Source organism: Gopherus evgoodei, unplaced genomic scaffold, assembly GCF_007399415.2.
Source record: "Gopherus evgoodei ecotype Sinaloan lineage unplaced genomic scaffold, rGopEvg1_v1.p scaffold_31_arrow_ctg1, whole genome shotgun sequence".
NCBI lineage: Eukaryota > Metazoa > Chordata > Testudines > Testudinidae > Gopherus > Gopherus evgoodei.
The window spans coordinates 1,601,881-1,623,359 of record NW_022059983.1 but is presented as its reverse complement, the minus strand read 5'-3'; the positions used below and the strand labels follow the sequence as shown (position 1 = coordinate 1,623,359).

At 57.8% G+C, this 21,479-nt stretch overlaps 2 protein-coding genes across 2 annotated transcripts; both read left to right on the top strand.

Annotated features, from left to right (window-relative positions):
- Window positions 1-1,372: 1,372 nt before the first annotated feature.
- LOC115640384 lies at window positions 1,373-4,973 on the top strand. The gene is made up of 3 exons (XM_030543126.1): window positions 1,373-1,482; window positions 4,047-4,244; window positions 4,470-4,973. Exons 1-3 carry the CDS (start codon window positions 1,373-1,375, stop codon window positions 4,957-4,959), a joined length of 798 nt encoding a protein of 265 aa, XP_030398986.1. The 3' UTR covers window positions 4,960-4,973.
- Window positions 4,172-13,462, top strand: SCN1B (sodium voltage-gated channel beta subunit 1). The gene is made up of 6 exons (XM_030543485.1): window positions 4,172-5,644; window positions 6,813-6,979; window positions 8,436-8,676; window positions 9,756-9,897; window positions 11,391-11,500; window positions 11,991-13,462. The coding sequence occupies exons 1-5, from the start codon at window positions 5,602-5,604 to the stop codon at window positions 11,455-11,457; spliced, it is 660 nt and encodes a 219-aa protein (XP_030399345.1). The 5' UTR covers window positions 4,172-5,601; the 3' UTR covers window positions 11,458-11,500; window positions 11,991-13,462.
- Window positions 13,463-21,479: the final 8,017 nt, after the last annotated feature.

Below are 21,479 nucleotides of genomic sequence, written 5' to 3'. Positions count from 1 at the left end.
ATCCCTCCCTCCACGGCCCCCCAGCCAGTGCTCTCCCCGACCCCAGCCGGCACTCCTGCCTCTGTCCCCATCAACCCCCTGCTACTCTGCCCCCCGCCAACGCTCTTGCTGCTCCCGCCTGCTCCCCAACTACTGCTCCTGCCCTTATCAACCCCCTGCATACCTGTTCTGAGCGGGGCCCCCCCAGCCAGCACTTTGCCCTGCTCCCCAGCCACTGCTCCTGCCCTTATCAATCCCCTGTATCCCAGCTCTGTTCAGGGCCCCCACCTCAGACAGCACTCCCCACACTCCCCCCATCAGCACACCCCTCCATTCCCCCCAGCCAGTGCATCCACACCCTGCTCTGCCCAGCATGCCCCCTCTGCCCCACAGCCACTGCGCCTACCCCCATCAACCCCCTGCACCCCTGCTCTTCCCAGGGCCCCACCAGCCAGCGCTCCCCTCTTTCTCCCCCAGCCAGTGCTTCTGACCCTGTGTCCATGCTCTGCTCTGCCCAGCACCCCCAGCCAGTGCTTTCACTCCAACTGCCAGGGGACAGAGATGGGCCCAGCAGCTTCCTGCAGCCCACCCGAGGACACAGCACCTGGCCTAACCTAGCAGCAAGCAGAGACCCCCCTCGCGGTCCTTAGACATTGGCCACGGGCCCAATCCTCACCCACAGCCCTGCTAGTGTCCCTCACTCCTGACTCACATCCCCTGCCAGCCCAGCCCTGCAATGCCCTTCACTCCTGACCTGCAGCCCCCTGCCAACCCAGCCCTGGGCTCTCCACCCAGCCACGCTGGTGTTGCACACTACTGACCCGCAGCCCCCTGCTATCCCAGACCTGGGCTCCCCACCCAGCCCTGCGATGCCCCTCACTCCCGACCCACAGCCCCCTGCCAATCCAGCCCTGGACTCCCCCCAAGATCTGCTGGGGCTCCTCACTCCTGCCCTACAGCCCCCTACTATCCCAGCACTTGGCTCCCAACCCTCCCCTGTGGTGCCCCTCACTCCTGACCCATAGCCCTTGATAGCCTAGTCCTCAGCTCCTGACACACAGTCCCTGCTCTCCCAGCCCTGGGCCAACCCCATAAGATCTGCCAGGGCCCCTCAGTCCTGACCCACAGCCGCCTGCAAACCCAACACTTTGCCCCCCCCGTACCACCTGCTGGTGCCCCTTACTCCCAGCATGCACACACTGAGGGTGCCTGAGCTCTGGCTGGGCTCTGGGGTGACTCAAGGTTAAGGATGAAAAGTCCCGTGGCCCCTTATAGATTAACAGAAGTATTGGAGCAAAAGCTTTCATGGGTGAATACCCACTTTGTCGGACACATGTTGCTTTTTACAGATCCAGACTAACCTGGCTACCCCTCTGATACTTGAAGGTTAAGGATGAAACTAACCCATGTGTCAAGGTGGCTGGAGTCTGCAGCTGGAATCCCACCCATCCGCTTCTGTAACTTGCACTTCCTGGGCCAAGGCTGCCTTCAGCTGTTGAGAGAGTGAGCTGTTTGGCCAGGCGGCACCTGCAGGGGGCAGCACAGCATGATCCTCAGGGTGCTGGGGAAATACTGTACAGGGCTGGGGGCGGCATGGAACAGGGCAGTGCAGGGATGGGGGCCACATGGGATGGGGCAGTGCAGGGGCTGTGCTTAGAGGCAGTAGGGTGAAGTGTTGGGCTGTAAAATACTGGGGGACAGTGGTAACAGTGACCCAGACTCTCCTGTGGCAGGGTCCCTCCCCCATACCCCAGACTTGTCTCCCAGCCTCATCACCGGGCTGCAGCCCCACTCAGCCCCTGTGATGGGCTGAGTGAAGTGTGCTGAACCTACCTCACACACCCAGCCTCCCAGGCTCAGCCTGCAGCTGGGGCTGTCGCTTCCTGAGCCCAGAGGCAGCTGGGCAGCGCTGGCGCTTCCATTTAGGTGGCCTAGGCAATCACCTACGGCGCCAGGATTATTGGTGGGCGGCGTTTTGCCGGAAGGGGCGGCAGGCAGCTCCGGTGGAGCTGCTGCAGTCGTGGCTGCGGACGGTCGGCTGCTCCATGGCTCTGGTGGAGCTGCCGCAGTCGTGCCTGCGGATGGTCAGCTGCTCGCGCAGCTCTGGTGGACCTCCTGCAGGCACGACTGCAGCAGCTCCACCAGAGCCGCGGAGCAGCCGACTGTCTGCAGCCACGACTGTGGCAGCTCCACCGGAGCCGCGGGACCAACGCGCGGGGCAGTGAAATTGCCGTGCGCCTAGGGCGCTAAAACCCCTAGCGCCGGTCCTGCAGCTGGGCAGAGACAAATGGTGCCCTTGGAATCCCAGACCCATCAGGTTAGAAGGGACTGCAGGGGTCTGGTCAATCCCAGCCAAAGTGCAGGATTTGATGTGGCTAAACCATCTCAGACAAATGGCTCCAGCCTCCTTTTGAAAACCTTCAGTGAAGGAGATTCCACAACCTCCCTAGGTGTCTGATCCATTGTCCTACTGTTCTTACCGTTAGGAAGTTTCTCCTGAGATTTAATCGAAATCTGCTCTGTTGTAGTTTGAAGCTGTTGCCTCTTGTCCTGCCCTCCATGGCAAGAGAGAGCAACTTTTCTTCATCATTTTTATGGCAGCCTTTCAAATATCTGAAGACTGCTATCATGTCCCCCTTAATCTCTTTTCCAAACCTACCCAATTCCTGCAGCCTTTGCTCAGATGATTTGCATTCCATCCCTTCGATCATCTTTGTCACTCACCTCCAGATCATTTCCAGTTTCTCTACGTCCCTTCTAGACATTGGTGACCAAAACTAGACCCACTACTCCAGCTGAGGCCTCACCCCACTTGAGACCTTGCTTTTAGTGACCTGGCTGTGCCCCTACAGCCATGCTGCTAAAAGTTGTGCAGTGTCGCTGCTGTTTGTCAGCTTTCCTGCCAACATCAACCTTTGTGGGCAAAACGTCTGTCTTTTCTTTGCCCGGGGGGGCGGGTGGTGTTAACACTTCAATGACAAAAGTTTTGTTTTTCACTTGCCAGTGTAGACAGCCCTCCTTCCATCCCTTATGGGATGTTCCCTCCAACCTCTGCTCTGCCAGTCCCACTCCCAAGTCAGTCAACCCCTTGCCCTGAGGCTGGATCAGGGACAGCACCACGTAGAGGGGAAAGGCCCCAGCCCCTTGAGGCTCTGCAACCTTTGGAGGGTGAGAGGGAGGGAGCTGAGTGCACAGGGAGCCGGCCCCACTAGGCAGGGGGCCTGGGAGGTAGGGTGACCAGATAGCAAGTGTGAAAAATCAGGACGGGGTGGGGAGTAATAGGTGCCTATATAGGAAAAAAAGTCCCAAATATCGGGACTGTCTCTATAAAATCAGGACAGCTGGTCACCCTACTGGGAGGGGAGGGAGAAATGGGAGCAGTTGGATCCCTGCACAGCTGACATTAGCTCTACAAATGGAGGCAGGTGCACTGGGGGCAGGGGAGAGACAGTGCCAGCACCACAGCAGCTTCCTCCTGCTCTGGCTCACCCACTGCAAAGAGCAGAGTGGCCACCCGCAGCAGAGCCCAGGGCTTGGCTAGCAGGGGCTCCGGACCAGCAGTGAGGGACACTGGCAAAGCTGCAGGGTGGGAAACCTGGGGCCGGGCTAGCAGTGGGCTGCAGGCCAGGCAGGAGGGGCACAGGCAGAGTTGGGTGGGGAACCCTGGGGCTGGGCTAACTGGGGGCTGTGGGTTGGGAGTGATGGACACCAGCAGAACTGGGAGGGTAGGGAATCCAGGGCGGGATAGCAGGGGGGGGGGGGGAGCTGCACGTGGAGAGTGAGGGGCACCGGCAGAGCAGGGCTGGGCTAGCTGGGGGCTGCAGATCGGGAGTGAGGGGCACAAGCACAGCTGGGATCTCAGGATCCGTCCTCCTGACTCCTCTGTCCGGGGCTCCGGCCCCTGCCCCAGTGCCGCCGCTGGCGCGCCCCGTCCCTGTGTGTGTCCCGGGTGGGCGGGGATCGGCCGCTGCGTCCCGCCCCCAGCCCCATGCTCCCCGGCCTGCCGCCAGCGCATGCTGCAATGCATCAAGTCCCCGCCCGCCCTCTGCGCTTTGATTCATTCGCAGCTGCTCGCCGCAGCCAGCCGGCTCCTCTGCAGTGCGCCGGGCAGGGGCCGAGCCGCAGGGCCGCCGCGCCTTCCGCACCTGGCCCCGGCTGCATCGCCCGCTCCCGACCGGGCACCGGCTGCATCGCCCCCTCCCGACCCGACCGGGCACTGGCTCCATCGCCCTCTCCCGACTGGACACCGGCTGCATCGCCCCCTCCCGACCCGACCGGGCACTGGCTCCATCGCCCTCTCCCGACTGGACACCGGCTGCATCGCCCCCTCCGGGCACTGGCTCCATCGCCCCCTTCTGACCGGGCACCAGCTGCATCGCCCCCTCCTGACTGGACACCGGCTGCATCGCCCCCTCCCGACCCGACTGGGCACTGGCTCCATCGCCCTCTCCCGACTGGACACCGGCTGCATCGCCCCCTCCCGACCCGACCGGGCACTGGCTCCATCGCCCCCTTCTGACCGGGCACCAGCTGCATCGCCCCCTCCCGACCCGACCGGGCACTGGCTCCATCGCCCTCTCCCGACTGGACACTGGCTGCATCGCCCCCTCCCGACCCGACCGGGCACTGGCACCATCGCCCTCTCCCGACTGGGCACTGGCTGTATCGCCCCCTTCCAACCCAACCAGGCACTGGCTCCATTGCCCCCTCCTGATCGGACCAGGCACCAGCTGCATCGCCCCCTCCAAACTGGGCACCAGCTCCATTACATCCTCCCTACTGGACATAGGCTCCAGCACTACCTCCAAGTCCAGTGGCGAATGTCAAGGTTATCCCTGGGGCATCCCCAAAGCGGGTACGATTCTACCCCCCAAGGGAGGCACTGGCAGGGCACCATGCCCTGATCACTGTTGGGCAGCTGGCTGGGTGTGGGCAGCAAATGGGGATCTGTTGAGTGGCCAGTTTGCAGCTCTGCCGTGACACTGAGACAGCAGCTGGACGGGAACAAGCTGGGACTGTGGTGACCTCCCCACCCTCCAGGGCTCCAGGCATCCAGTCCTGACAGCACCAGTCCCACGCAGAGCAAGCGTGTCCCTCGTGAGCCTGACTCATTCCATGGGCTGCAAGGATCCAGGTGGCGGCAGCTGAGCTGTGGACTCTGCTCTGTGGGCCAGGAGAGCTGCATCCGGACGGAGTTGCTGTGGAGGACAAGGGATCCGGGTCTGCTGACAGCACCCCCTGCTCCCTGTTTATGGCTCCTCCGGCCGTCCCTATTGTCTGCCCTGGGCTGTGGGGGTGCCCCTATCCTAGCAGTGCTGGGTCCTGGACCCACCTGGGGCATCACGTGGCAGCAGGGGCAGCCAGGCTGTGCTAGCCTCTGCCTGGGGAACAGGCCGGCCAGGACCAGCTGGGAGCATCCGGCCAGGACATTCCAAGACACAGGCTGGGCAGTGCAGGGCACCAAGCCCTTGGCTATAAATACCCTCCTGGAAGATTCCTGTCAGGGATCGTCTGTCCGCTGAGCACGGAGCCAGCAGGCAGGGGCAGAGGGGGACCCGCAGCACCAGCCCCATTGAGGAGCTGTCCCAGCTGGCCTGGGGCCCTAATCCCAGGGACCCCACCATGGCTCTGCTGGGCCCATCACTCCTGTTCTGCCTCATCCTTGGTGAGTGCACACCTGGGGCAGAAGATGGGGGTCTGAGGTCTGCCCAGAGAGGGGGCTCCTGGGCCCTGGGGGAAGGGGGTGCAGGGCCTGTCCCAGTGGGGATTCCCTGAACCCTCTTCACACTGCCCCCACAACCCCAGGACAGATTCCCTCCCCTCAGGGAAAGCCTGGAGCAGGACACAGCCACTGAACTAGCCCTGAGGCATGGAGAGACATGGCCAGTTTCTGAGGCCCAGTGGTGAGGAGATGGAGTCGGCAGACAGATAGACAGAGACAGATGGGGGGAAATGGAGTGCCCAGAGCCATGATTCAGAGAGACGGGGCAACCTGCCCTCGTAGGGGATGATCCCTGACAGGCCCTGGGGTGACACCCAGTGACCAGGGCAGGAACCACCTAGGAAAGTTTAGATATCAGAATCCAACTGCAGTAACAGAACAAATAGCTCAGTCCTGGGCCCCCCAGCTCTTCCGATGCTGCTCACTCCCAACCCGCAGCCCCCTGCTAGCCCAGCCATGGGCTCCACCCCCACCCAGTTCTGCTGGTGCCCCTCACTCCCACCCCGCAGCCCCCTGCTAGCCCAGTCCTGAGTTTCCCTGCATCTCTGCCAGTGCCTCTCACTCCTGACCTGCAGTCCCCTGCCAGCCCAGCCCTGAGTGCCACCCTCACCTCTGCTGCTGCTGGTGCTCCTCACTCCCAACCCGCAGCTCTGCTGGTGCACTCCCCCAAGGTTATCTGGTTCATGCTGGGGGCTGCACAGACACAGACAGACACCCACAGAGCAGATGTGATTCTGTCCAGCCAACAGTGGCTTTCCCAGGCCCTTGCCTTGATCCCCACCTCTCCGGCTGGGAGAGTGACCTGCAGCTCCCCAAGCGAGCAGGACCAGTGCAGCCCCTCAAGAACTGATTGGAGGGGAACGGGGAGCATATAGGGGAGCCTGGGGGCTGGGGGTGGTTCTGGGGGTACTGAATGTGCAGATCTGGGGGTGCTGGTGGAAGGAGTGTAGATCAGGTGATGAGAGGGTGCAGATGTGGATTGCTGGGGTGGTTCTGGGGGTGCAGATCAGTTCTGGGGATGCAGATTGCGGGGCTGGGGCTGGAGCTTGGGGGTGCTCCTGTGGGGCCTGGATGGGGCTGTGTGTGACCCTTTAACACCCTCCCCACTCAGTGTCGTCGTGCTGGGCAGGCTGCGTGGAGGTGGACTCCCACACCGAGGCCGTTTTTGGGATGACATTCAAGATCCTCTGCATTTCCTGCAAGAAGCGGAGCGAGACCTCGGCAGAGGCCTACACGGAGTGGTACTTCAGGGAGAAGGGCACTGAGACCTTCACCAGGGTGCGCGAGGGCTGGCTGCGGGGGCTGGACTGCACTGTGTGAAGCACGGGGTACAGGAGGAGGAATCAGGTCCCTGTCCAGGGCTTTCCCTTCTCCTCCCTGTGGCTTCCCTTGCATGCAGCCTCCTCCTTCACTGCCCAGCCCAACCCCATGTGTTGTTAGACAGCGGCTGGGCTCCACCCCAGAGGTGGCTGCATCTCAGCATTGGTCTGTTCCAGACAGGCCCAGGTCACTAACCAGCTGCCCTGAGCTGGGTGAAGCCAGACAAAGCTAGTTGTCTGCTGGGGGTGCACTACGCTTTGCCTCCCCACCCCCAAACCCCTAGACTTCATTCCCTGCTCAGCGCTGAGGATAGAACCCAGGAGACCTGGTTCCCAGCCCCCCGGCTCTAACCAGTAGACCTCATCCTCTTCCCAGGAGGTTAGAACCTCCTATGAAAAACAGATACCACATCCATCCTGCCTCATGTCTCCCTTCACTGAATATAGGGGGAGGTGTCACTCCCTGTGATGCTGTGGGGCCGGGCGGGTTCACTCTCCGTGGGGCCGTGAGAGATCACTTTCCATGGGGATGGCCCCCCTAGCTGCTCACGGACACAAGGGTCTCAGCCTGGCTTCCACTCTCCTAGCTCCCTCAGCAGGGTAACCTCAGAGAGCCCCCCCACAATCCCGCTCCCTGAGATGTTCCCCGCCAGGTGCTCAGCTGACCCCAGCATGGGGAGCCCCAAATGGTGATTACCTGTGAAATGCCGGAGTCCTAGCAGCCCTGCGAGGCTGGGAAGACGAGTTACATGAAGACTCACCAGAGACCTGCAGCCCCTGGCCTGCGCTGTCCACGTCAGCACCTCACCTCACCCACGCTGCTGAGGCTGCTGTCCCCAGCACACCACTGCTACCCTCCATGGGGTTCTGGTCTGTGGCAGACATCCCCGGTGGGTCTATGGTCTGGGACAGCCATCCCCCATGGCTCTGTGGTCTGTGGCAGGTGACCCCATGGTAATCTGATCTATGACAGGCGTCGCCCATGGGGGTCTGGTCCGGAACAGATGTCCCCCATGGTATTCTGGTCCAGGACGGATGTCTTCCGTAGGGGTCTGCTCTGGGACAGGCTTTCCCCGTTGGCTGTGATCTGTGGCAGGCTTCTCCTATGGGGCTGTGGTCTGTGGCAGGCGACCCCATGGGGATCTGGTCTGGGACAGGCATCCCCCATGGGCTTTGGTCCATGGCAGGCATCCCCCATGGGATTCTGGTCCAGGACAGATGTCTTCCATGGGGGTCTGGTCTGGGACAGGCGTCTCCTGTTGGGCTGTGGTCTGTGGCAGGCAACCCCATGAGGGTCTGGTCTGGGACAATCCCCATGGGGCTGTGATCTGTGGCAGGTGAGCCCCATGGGGCTGTGGTCTGGGACAGGCGTCCCCTGCAGTGCATGGCCGTCCGTCTGACTTCCTTCCCCCCAGATCCTGCGTTATGACCCTGACGCGCTGCTGGAGGTGGTGGACGAGCGGTTCCAGGATCTCGTGGTGTGGAACGGCAGCAAGAACACGCGGGACCTGCAGGATCTGTCCATCTTCCTGACCAATGTGACCTACGAGCAGGCGGGCGAGTACCTGTGCCGTGTTGACCGCAACCTTACCTTCGATGGCTACGTCTACAACATCGTCATCAACAAGACCATCCACGTTGAGGTAGTGGACAAGGGTGAGTAGGTGGGGCCGCAGGCAGGAGGTGGGGCCATGGGCAGGGGTGGAGCTATGTACACAGGGTGGTGCCACTAGGGTGACCAGAGTGTGGGGGGTAAGAGGTTCCTATATAAGACAGAGCCCTGGATATCGGGACTATCCCAATAAAATCAGGACCTCTGGTCATCCTAGTGCCACGTACATGGGGCAGAGCCACAGGTACAGGGAAGTCACAGTAATGGGGGCAGGTCAACACGTAGGGGTAGGGCTACCTACAGATGGCAGGGCCAGAGACATCAGGGCAAGGCCACACACAAGGCTGGGGCCATACACATGTGGGCTGCGGCCATACACATGTGGGCTGCAGCCACATGGAGGGAGGGCTCTCACTCACTGGAGTGGGCTACACACATGGGGCATGGTCCCACGCCCTGAAAGTGGGACAGACCAGGTATGGGGTGGCACCATGTACACAGAAGTGGAGGCACGTACATGGGGAGTTGAATCACATGCGAGAGGGCAACATCCACAGGGAGTGAGGGCACAAGGGGGTGGAGCCACACACAGGGGGGTGGAGGTACACACCAGGGGTAGAGCCACACAGAGTGGGGCTGTACACCCATCCTCACTTCAGTCCAACCTGGGCTGGTGCAGGTGGCTGCGGGACACTCAGGCCAAGCTCCCACGATGGGCAGGAAGAGCTGGCCTTGGTTACTTCCCAGTGCATGCTGGGAAGCTCCATGTGCACCCCATAAATTCAGCAGGAGTGGGGGGCCAGGCAGGGAACAGCTAAGAGGCTAAAGGACATTGAGGCTGAACTGGGCAGGCGGCCATGGTGGTGTCGGGAGAAGTCAGTTTCTGACAGACAGAGGTGGGAGGATTTGGGGCAACCCCCAGGAGCCAGGGGAACCTGTCCCATTGCAGACTGAGCTTGAGTTCCTGGACGGGGTGCTGAGATGGGGCTGCCTACCAGGCCAGGGCCCTGCCAGGCCTGCGAGGTGCTGGGTGCTGAGCTGGCTTCTCCAGCAAGGAGCGGTGCTGGGGCAGAGGAGGGGGCTGTGGGGAGTAGGGGAGGTCTCAACTTCTCCCCTCCCACAGAGAACCGGGACATGGCGTCCATCGTGTCAGAGATCATGATGTATGTGCTCATCGTGGTGCTCACCATCTGGCTAGTGGCTGAGATGATTTATTGCTATAAGAAGATTGCGGCAGCCACGGAGGCAGCTGCACAGGAGAATGCGTGAGTTCAGGGAGCTGGAGGGGCTCAGAGAAGCAGGTGGGGGCTGGGGTAGGCAGGACCCAGGTGGGGACTGCCTGGGAACAGGCTGGCTGTGCTAAGGTGAACAGGTGTCCAGTTTTCGACTGGAACACCCGATTGAAAAGGGACTTTGGCGCCAGGGCCAGATCCAGAGTTACTGCCGTCCCAAGCAGCAAAAAGAAAAACGCGATCACAATCTGCAGCTCTACCGCCACCGCTTCAGTCTTCGGCGGCAATTCAGCGTCTGGTCCTTCACCCCTCACTATTGGCCTCCCCAAGCAGCTGCTTGCTGGACTGGTGCCTGGAGCCGGCCTTGCCTGGCGCTGTGGTCAGCACCACCGACTGGGCTGTTAAAAGTCCAGTGCTGCAGGGCTAAGGCAGGCTAATCTCTACTTGTCCTGGCTCCACGCTGCATCCCGGAAGCAGCCAGCAGGTCCAGCTCTTAGACGGGGAGGCCACGGGGCTCTGCATGCTGCCCCCACCCCCAGATTGTTTCTGCACTCCCATTGGCCAGGACCTATGGTCAATGGGAGCTGTGGGGTGGCGCCTGCAGGCGAGAGCAGCACGCAGAGCTTCCTGGCCGCCCCCTGCCTAGAAACTGGACCTGCTGACCGCTTCTGGGGTACAGCGCAAAGCCGGGACAAGCAGGAAGCCTGCCTTGCCTCCCTGCTGCACTGCTGACTGGGAACCCCAGGAGGTAAGCCCACACCCCAACCCCCAGCACTGAGCCCCCCCAACCTGGACTCTCCTCCTGCACCCCAAACCCCTCGTCCCCAGCTCCACTTCAGAGCCCGTGCCCTTAGATGGAGCCCTTACCCCCCTGTATCCCAACCCCCTGCCCCAAACCAGAGCTCCCTCCAATACCCTGAAGACCTTCCCCACACACACACTCCAAACATCCCTGGCCCAACCCCAGAGCCTGCACCCCCAGATGGAGCCCTCCTCCCCCCTGCACCCCAACCCCCTGCTGCAACCCACAGCCCCCTCCTGCACCCTGAAGACCTCATCCCCAGCTCCACTTCAGAGCCCGTGCCCTTAGATGGAGCCCTTACCCCCCTGTATCCCAACCCCCTGCCCCAGCCCAGAGCTCCCTCCAATACCCTGAAGACCTTCCCCACACACACACTCCAAACATCCCTGGCCCAACCCCAGAGCCTGCACCCCCAGATGGAGCCCTCCTCCCCCCTGCACCCCAACCCCCTGCTGCAACCCACAGCCCCCTCCTGCACCCTGAAGCCCTCATCCCCAGCCCAGAGCCCTCACCCCCTCCTGCACCCCAACCTCCTGCCCCAGCCCAGTGAAAGTGAGTGAGGGTAAGGGAGAGTGAGCCATGGAGGAAGGGGGAATGTAGTGAGTGGGGGGCAGGGCCTCAGGAAGGGGCGGGTCTTGGGTGTTCATTTTTGTGCTATTAGAGAGTTGGCAACCCTAGAGTAGGCAGTGAGTGGCAGGCTGTCCTCACTCCCGTCTCTCCACAGCTCCGAGTACCTGGCCATCACGTCAGAGAGCAAGGAGAACTGTGCCGGGGTGCAGGTGGCGGAATAGTCCTTGGGGGCCATCCGCAAGCCTGGGGGACCTCGTGTGGCGGGTAAGCCCAGACGGGCGGGAGCCCTGGGGGTCGCCCTGGCCCACAAGATTTGGTGCTACCCTGCATCCTTCCATCAGATTCTGCCTTGCTGCCACCCCAGCACCAACTGCCTCCGCCAGCCCCATGGCCCCTCCCTTTCTTGGCGGGGACACAAGCGCTCCCTGCATGCACCATAGCGCTGTGCTTTGTGCCCCTGTCCTGCGGGCCAGAGTCAGGAGAGAACCCAGCCTCCCTGCTCCAACCACTAGACCTCGCTCCTCTCCCAGAGCCAGGAGAGCACCCAGGAGTCCTGGCTCCTGGTCTAACCACTAGGCCCCACTCCTTTCTCTATCTCAACTACAATTTGTTGTAACACAGCATCACGTCCTGCTCCCATGGTGGACCCCAGAGAGAATAACAGCCCACTACTGCTAGCAGCAGTGAGGTTCTCCTTTGGTGGCAGGTGTGGTGGTCAGGATGGCCTGGTTTTGAGTGACATTGTTTGTTGCAGGCCTGAGGTAACAGCAAGGAACAAATGAAGGACGAGGGGAGTGATTCAAGATGGGGCACGCCCCAGAGAGTGCCCCCCAGCTGGCTCCCCCACACACCCTGCACGCCTGGGGTTGCGCCAAACAAAGCATGTTGTTGTGAATCCTAGCACTTGCTCTTCCAGCCCACGGGGGATGGGCAGTGGGCACCTTGCTCTTTTTGACACTTCCCTTCTCCTCATGGTGAGCGAGGCTGCCCCTGCCACAATGCATGATGGGGGAAGCAACATGGCCACTGCTCATGCAATGCAAAGCTTGGCCTCGGCCTGCTCCAACCCCCCACCCCCACCTCTGGGCACTGCACTCACGCTTTCTGGTTTGCACATTTCGCGCGCTTCAGGTTGTTTTGGTTACTTCATTGCCAGCACGTTCTGGTTCTGAGGAGCGGGGGCCTGACGTGGGACACAGGGAGGGAAGGGCATCAGAGCCCCAAACAGCTTCCAGCCTGGTCCCAGGTTACCAGTGCAAAGCATCAGCCTCTCAGGGACTTGGGTGAGGCCTCCAGGCTGGCTGCCCAGTGGGTTTCTAGGCCTGAGACAGACTCGAAGCGGTGTCCAGGACGCCTGCATACTGGGATCCCATGGTCCCAGCCACATGAGAGGATGGGGGATGCCTCCAAGATGGCTGCCCAATGGTTCAAAACTTGGCCACAGCCAAGGCACTGTGGAGATGGGGGAAATGTCCAAGATGGCTGCCAGTGAGTCCTGAGGCCCCACCCCAAAGCTGAGCCAGGCATACACGATGGCTGCCTTCAGGACCCCAGGCACATTCACTGAAGGAGCTCGTGTTTCCATTCACAAATGGGATGTACCCCATTGTCCCAGGGGGCTGCTTCACAGACTCCCAGAGCAGACTCCCCTGGGTCCCCCACCCTCCATCCCCTCCCAACGGCCACGGCGTGGCAGGCAGGGCTGGGCTAGGGTTCCTCCAGGTTCCTGGCACTCAGACACTCCTCTCATAGTGGCGTGGTGGGGAGGCTGAAATCTGAGGGATTTGCTAGAACTCAGCCTTCCAAGGGGTGCAGCAGACTCTACTCTCTCCCCTCCATGCACTGACACCAGAGATACCAGCTACCCCCATGCCATCCAGCCCCCCATGCAATATCCCCCAGTGCCATATCCTCCCATGCCAGTCACCCTTCCATGCCATCCAGCCCCCCCAGTGCCATAACCCCCAATGCCATTCAGCCATATCTCCTGTGCCTGCCAGCCATCCCCCGCATCCTTCCCATGCCACCTCACTCCCCAATGTCATGTCTGCCTCAGTCCCCCTGGCCCAGGGGACCCATCACCCCAACCCAGCCACTCTGGGCTCTTCAGGGAATACAGCTGAGTGGCTCTTGGACCCTCCTCCTCCGACCCTTGGACAGGTCCTGAGGACCCACCTGTCACTGTGCCGTAGGAGCTGTTCATGGAATAAAAAGACTGGATTTCATCCTGCACTCACAGTGTGATTCCTGGGGTGGGGTGGTGGGGCTTGGGCATGGAGAGGAATAGAGGTGGGGGTGGGGTATGGGTGTGATGGGTTGTCAATCCCCCAGGGTGCAGCCTGGGTGCTATGGGAATCGCTGTGCCCCCCAACCCACCAGCTGGGCAGGCCTCTCACACTGCTTTATAGAGATTCAGCCAGCCTCTCCAGGCCTTGTTATCACCCAACTTGACAGCAGGTTGTGCCACACACCCAACTTAGCTACCTGAGTGCTTTACCTAAACCAGTCAAGGACAGGCGGACGACAGACAATTTCCCAGCTCCCCAGCCTTTCACCCTCACTGGAGCATAAACTCAGTTGTCACAGACTCACAGATAATGCCCACTCATGGCCACGTGCGGTCCTTGGGGGCTGCCCCTTTTAATGAGACAGCCCTCGGGGGTCCACTCTCTCTTGGGGTCAGGCCCCTCCACCTCCTGCAGCCACAGCTCCCTGAGCCTTAGCACATCTGTTTCTCACCGTGGGCCCCCTCAGGGAGTCCATGAGCACATCTGTTTCTCACTGTGGGCCCCCTCAGGGAGTCCATGTGCTCTGGACTCCCCCAGGCCTCCTCACTCCCAAAGGGGTTGATGCCACCCTGTACTCTAGACCAGAGTGACTCTCAGCCAGCATAAAACAGGAGGTTTTATTGAGAGTTGAACACAGCACAGGAAACTCTCAGGGCCTCAAGCCTGGCCTCCCTCAACACAGTATATCCCAGTCCCCCCTGCATCCAGGTGGGCTCTGCTTGCTCCCCGTCTCCAGCCCCGAGCCCCGCTGCTTCCCAGATGGGCCTCTGATATCCCCAGCCCCAAGCCCCATCTCTGTCCATTGTCTTCTCTCCAGGTAAACAGGGTCATAAAACAGGCAGACCTGGGTCTCCTGTGCTCTCAGCCCTCCTCTGGCCCCCCTCTGGCTGGAACTGGCTGGTCAGGTCACCAGGGTCCTCTCTTTGCAGCCCATTGTCCTCCCACTGGCCAGAACCAGCTGTGACTCCTGAGCTGCATCTCCAGGTCACCACGTCACCAGTTGCTGGGGTCTCCATCCTCCAGGCCATGGGCCAGGGTCCCAAGTTCCTTCTCCGGTCCTCTGTAACAAACTCCCTCTCCCCTCACCTTATTAAACCAGTAACACCTGGGGACACTGAGTCCCCCTCCCTCTGCATGCAACCCACTGGAAAACACAAGAAAACCCCCCATTTCATCAAATCTCTCCCCTCTTCATGGCTGAATGGAGCAGGGTTGCTTAGCCAGTGACCTGGGGAAGTTCAAGGCCCCTGCCCCATAACAAAGCAGTGGCTATAACATTGGCACTCCCCTTCACATGAACCAGCTCCATGTCATACCCCTAGAGGAGCAGACTCCATCTCAGCAGCTTGGCATTAGCCCCTTTCATTTGGTGCAGCCATGTCAGGGGTGAATGGTCAGTGCACACAGTGAAGCGCTGCCCAAATAGATACGGCTGCAGCTTTTTGACAGCCCACACCATGGCCAGACATTCCTTCTCTATGGCTGCATAATGCTGCTCCCGGGCAGCAGCTTCTCACGCAAGTACACAATGGGGTGTCTCTCCCCCTTAGTATCAGTTTGCATCAGCACTGCACCCAGCCCCGTGTCTGAGGCATTGGTGAACACCTGGAAGGGTTTGTTAAAATCTGGAATTACCAGCACCCAGCCCTGGATAAGTGCCCCCTTCAGCGCACAGTGAGCCCCACCTGGGGATCCTCTCCCTTCTCCTCCCACTGCCCACACACAGCCAGCGCCAACTTCTCCCTGTCCCAGTATGGTTTCATCACGTTGACATGGTACACCCAGTGGCTGAGTGCCTGGTTGGACAGTTCCACTACATAGTTCACCTTCTTCAGCTGTCTGATGACCTTGAAGGGGCCGTCCCAGGCAGCTTGCAGCTTGCTCCTCCTCATGGGGATGAGGAGCATCACCTGGTCCCCGATAGCATAGGAGCGGGCATGTGCTGAGCGGTCGTACAAGATCTTCTGCTTCCTTTGGGCCCTTGCTATGTTTTCCCTAGCTAAGCCCATGAGTTCCACGAGCTTTTCCCAGAAAGCCAGTACCACTGATTCCCTGTTGGGAGAGGCCTTTCCCTCCCACTTGGCCCTCATCAAGTCCAGGGGTCCCCTCACCTTCCTGCTGTACAGCAACTCGAAAAGGGAGAACTCTGTGGATTCCTGGGGCACTTCCCTACATGCGAACAGCAGGGGGGTAAATACTGGTCCATAAAGGTTTTCAGCATCCTCTTTAGGGTCCCATTGAATCTCTCGACCAACCCGTTGAACTGAGGCCTGGTCTACACTATGCGTTTAAGCCGATTTTAGTAGCATCAAACCGATTTAACGCTGCAGCTGTCCACGCAACGAGGCCTTTTATATCGATATAAAGGGCTCTTTAAACTGATTTCTGTACTCCTCCCCGATGAGAGGAGTAGCGCTGAAATTGGTATTACCATATCGGATTAGCGTTAGTGTGGCTGCAAATTGACGGTATTAGCCTCCGGACGGTATCCCACAGTGCACCATTGTGACCGCTCTGGACTGCAATCTGAACTCGGAGGCACTGGCCAGGTAGACAGGAAAAGCCCCGCAAACTTTTGAATTTCATTTCCTGTTTGGCCAGTGTGGAGACCTCACCAGCACAGGTGACCATGCAGAGCTCATCAGCACAGGTAACAATGCAGAGTGGTAGGCTGAGGCGCACGTGTGTTGGACCCCACACTTCTCCTACAAGCACTGGAGCAGGGTTGACATGAAGTTCGACCCCTGGTCTGTAAGAACCTCCTTGGGCAACCCCACTCTGCTGAAGATGGTCACGGTGTCTGCCTCGATAGAGGACAAGGCCACCGCCTCGAGGTAACGCGTAGCAAAATACCACGCGTAGTGAAATACTACCAGGATATAGATCTTCCCTGCCTGGGTCACTCTGCTGAGGGGCCCCACTATGTCCACAGTCACCTTCTGAAAACGCTCCTCTATGATGGGCAAAGATCTCAGTGGTGCTTTACCCCTGTCCTGGGCCTTCTCCCCCCCCCCCCCCCCCGGCAGGGGTCACAGGACCTGCAATCCTGTCGAACAGCATCAAAGACCCCAGGCCATTAAAAGTGCTGCGGCGGCAGCCTTTGCCTGGGGCGCCAGATGCCCTGACAGGGGGATATCATGGGCCAAGTACAACAGTCTGCGTCAGTACCTCTGGGGAACCACCAACTGCCTCCTGCCTTTCCAAGGTTCAGTTTGCCCTGAACCAGGCCATTCCCGGTACAGGAATCCGTTCTCCCACAAGAACCGCTCCCCGCGGTCCTCTCCCTGGGACCCTGCACTGCTGTGGCCCGCCAGGGCCCTCAGTTTCTCCAAGGAGGGAGCCACCTGCAGCTCCATTTGGAATTCAGCTGCTAGGTCTGAGGATACAGCCCTGGCTGGTGATGCCTCAGTTTCCCCAACTTTGGACGGAGGCTCCAGCCCAGACATGTCGAGCCCTACCCTCGGCACTTCGCCCCCCCCCTCCCCGCTCACCGGGAGGTCCCATGACCCTCTCTGGCTCTGGGTCTGGGTAACGACCAGGGCGCTCCGAGTGCCATCCGGCCAGTTCTCCAAGTCATTACCCATTAGCACCTTGGTAGGCAGGTGACTGTGCACCCCCAACCTCCAGTTTTATGCCCCACTCTACAACAAGGATGTGGAAAAATTGGAAAGAGTCCAACGGAGGGCAACAAAAATAATTGAGGAGAGGCTGAGGGAACTGGGATTGTTTAGTCTGCAAAAGAGACGAATGAGGCGGGATTTGATAGCTGCTTTCAACTACCTGAAAAGGGGCTCCAAAGAGGATGGATCTAGACTGTTCTCAGTGATAGCAGATGACAGAACAAGGTTGTCTGGTTGATCTCAAGTTGCAGTGGGGAGGTTTTAGCTTGGATATTAGGAAAACGTTTTCACTAGGAAGGTGGTGAATCACTGGAATGGGTTCCCTAAGGAGGCGGCGGAATATCCTTTTGTGATGAACTAGGAGTGTTCTTAATGTTTTCTCTGAATACTGTGTTGGTGCCTCAGTGTCCCCATGGCAGTTCTAAAGTATCTGGCAGAGCAAAGGGCCAGTGCACCTAAATGCCTGACCCTCTGTCTCCTAGCAACTGATGGCCTGGGCCCCTCCTCTGCAAAGATGCCAGCTGAAGGTGTTGGAGACAAAGGGATCACATGATCTCCTGGCCCAGGAAAGGAGCTGAGCAGAGAAGGAGGGGCTGGAGGGGTGGTTAGTCTGGAGTTGGCTGGGGACGAGGAGTGAAGTGCAGACGTGGGGTCTGGCTCACTGACCCCCAGAATGGACCTGGCTTAGGGTTCCAGTTCGCTGTATTTACAAGCTCTGTTTTAGACCCTGTTCCTGTCATCGAATAAACCTCTGTTTTACTGGCTGGCTGAGAGTCACATCTGACTGTGAAGTGGGGGTGCAAGACCCGGTGGCCTCCCCAGGACCCCGCTGGGGTGGACTTGTTGTGGGAAGCGCACGGAGGGGCGGAGGATGCTAAATGCTCCAAGGAGAGACCCAGGAGGTGAAGCCGTGTGAGCTTCTTGCCCTGAACAAGTCTGCTCCGAGGGAGAGGAGATTCCCCAAAGTCCTGCCTGGCTTGTGGGGAGCAGTTCCAGAGCATCGCCCAGGGACTCCGTGACACCTTCCTTAGACATTTTTTACATCAAGCTGGACAAAGCCATGGCTGGAATTATTTAGTTGGGAATTAGTCCTGCTTTGAGGAGGGGATTGCACTAGATGACCTCCTGAGTTCCCTTCCAATTTTGATGTTCTATGATACTATGAGTCTATGACGTGCTCAGCTGGCTACACACTCTTGTTCCTGTGACTTTGCACGGATGAACAAAGGGGTTTCTGCCGCTCCAGTTTATCTTCAGCTACTTTAAGAGGGGGTGTTTACACTCCCAAGAGGTGCCTGAAAGAAACTGGAACAAAGGACAGTAACTACAGGGGTGTGTGCGTTTTTGCTGAACCCAGACTAGGAAGGAGTCCAGTCTGTGAAAGAAGCTTATTGGAACATCTCAGCTATTTCATCTTTAATCAGTTTCTTATTGTAATAGGGTTAGACTTTTGTGTTTTGTTTCATTTTGCTTGGTAATTTACTTTGTTCTGTCTGTTATTACTATTAAATCCCACCTTTTGTATTAAAGAACATTACTTTTGCTTATTATTTAACCCTGAGTAAATAATTAATACCTGGGGAGCTGTGCATACCTCTCTGTCGGTGTTATAAAACGTGTATCTGTACAAGCTTTATACAGAGTAAAACGGATTTGTTTGGATACCATTGAGAGGTGGGCGTCGGGCTTGCTAAGACGTTTTCAGTTGTCTGTGTCTTTGGGGCACCTGGCTCAGATCTGGGTCCATGTTGGAGCAGAGGGGCATGTCCAGCTTGACAAAGTAGGGTTCTAGAGGTCCAAACTGGCAGAGAAAATGAGCTCAGAGGTAGTCTCAGCCCATCAGGTGACAGTCCCAAAGGAGTTTCTGTGGTCAAACCCGTTACACCTGGTACCAAGCACATTTCAACCCTTGGGATCACCACCAGCTCTGGAGTTTTCATCTCCCTTTTTATTCGCTGCGCTGCTATCCAGTCAGGCCTCGGTGTCCAGGATAAGCCCTCTTTGTATGACCACCTGTGGGCACTACCAACAATGTGCTTTCCCCCGCCCCAGTGGCCACAGTAGGAATTCTTGGACAACTTATAGGCACCATGCTTCTCGGGCATCTAGCGTCTCTGACTGAAAATCAGTAAGATAGTCTCATTCAGTCTCTGTATTCAGTGCCCTAGAACCTCGAGAGGATATTTTTGAGGCGCAGGCGGCCAGACTAGAAGAGGAAGTGCTGATCTGTGGCCCACTAGTGGTGGGTAGACGTTGCTGCGGATGGATGGGGAGGTGATGACTGGCAGGGCTGTCAGTGGGTGCTAAACACCACCCTTTTCCCCCTGTTGCTTGTTGAGCTGCAGCTACTCCAGTCGTCTCTTCATGCCTGCATCTCTAACTTTCACTGTATTCAGCTGAAGAAGAAATTTTTTTTTAACCCACGAAAGCTTATGCGCAAATAAATCTGTTAGTCTTTAAGGTGCCACCGGACTCCTTGTTGTTTGTGTGGCTACAGACTAACATGGCTACCCCCTGATCCTTGACAAGATGCAAGGCACTAAATTTAGCAGTATGGCGTGGAATTCCATCAACCGGAAAGGAAAATTCTCACATATACATGCAGACATCATCTTCCAGTCCAAGTGCAAACAGATGGACAGCATATCAACTGAACTGATGGTAAAAAAAAATCCATTGCAATCAACATTTTACACTGACTATTGTGAGAGACTGTGCACACACATTCAAAGAAACAGAGGAACCACCTGATCAGCATCCTGTAAAGCAGACAGGAGAAGATCAAGAATGAGCTTTCAAAACTGAAGACTCATACAAAACCAATGTTCCACACAAATGTCCACGGGGCTTGACTTTACAGCAATGAGACAAGCTATTTACTCTGCACACTTCACTTCACTACAAATTTGTAAACAACCCTAATACAGGGGTTTACAATAGTGGTACCGTCAACTCACAAGTAATCTTGTTACTCTCTAACCACACAGCCCGGCGGAAAAGTATGTGCTATTTCGGGGACTCGCTTTCTGCGCCACAATCCCCACGAATATGGTACAGTTTTGTGGTGGCCTGGAAGCTTACTTTCGTCGCCTCCGAATCAAGGAATATTTTTCACACACCACTGAACAGTGCGCTGACCCATAGGAAACCTCCTACCAACACTCCGAGAAGAACTCTGCGTGGACTTCTCCTGACGGTCAAAATGACAGACTGGACCATACATAGAGTGCTTCCGCAGACATGCGCAGGCTGAAATTGTAAACAAACATCATCTCATAACCTCAGCCCTACAGAACATAATGCCACCCACAGCCTCAGAAATAACTCTAATATTATAATCAAAGGGGGTGCTGTAGTCATAATGAACAAGTTGGATTATGAACAGAAGGCTGCCAGGCACCTTTCTAGCACGTCTTCAGGCCACTATCCTCTGATCCCATTGAGGTGTATCAAAGAATAGAGCATCTGCTCAGCAGGGGAACAAATTTACATGGACACACCCTAAAGCCCCGACCACGGGTACTCTATCTGCTACCCAAGCTCCATATATCTGGAAACCCTGGATGCCCCACCAGCTCAGGGATTAGCACTCTTACAAGAGGATTAGCTGGCTATTTGGACTCTCTCCTCAGACCCTACGCTACAAGCACTCCAAGTTGTCTTTGAGACACCACCGACTTCCTGAGAAAACTACAATGCATTGATGATCTTCCTGAAAATACCATCCTGGCCACCATGGATGAAGAAGCACTTTAAACCAATAATCCACCTGAGGATGGACTACAAGCTGTAAAGAACAGTATCTCCAGATGGAGGCTGAGCTTTGTGACTTTGTCCTCATCCACAACTATTTCAGAGTTGGGGACCACTTATATCTTCAAATCAGTGGCACTGCTATGGATACCCGCATAGCCCCAGAGGGTGCCATTTTTATGGCTGACTTAGAACAATGCTTCCTTAGCTCTCGTCCCCTAGCTCTCGTCTCCTCTACTTGCGCTACACTGATGACATCTTCATCATATTGACCCACGGAAAGGAGGCCCTTGAAGGATTCCTCCTGGATTTCAACAATTTCCACCCTGCCATGAACCTCAGCCTGGACCAGGCCACACAAGAGATCCACTTCCTGGACACTACGGTGCAAATAAGTGATGGTCACTCCATAAACATCACTCTATATCAGAAATCTACTGATGCTATACTTACCTACATGCCTCCAGCTTCCATCCAGGACACATCACATGATTCATTGTCTACATTCAAGCTCTAAGATACAACCGTATTTGCTCCAATCCCTCAGACAGAGACAAATACCTACAACATCTCCATCAAGCA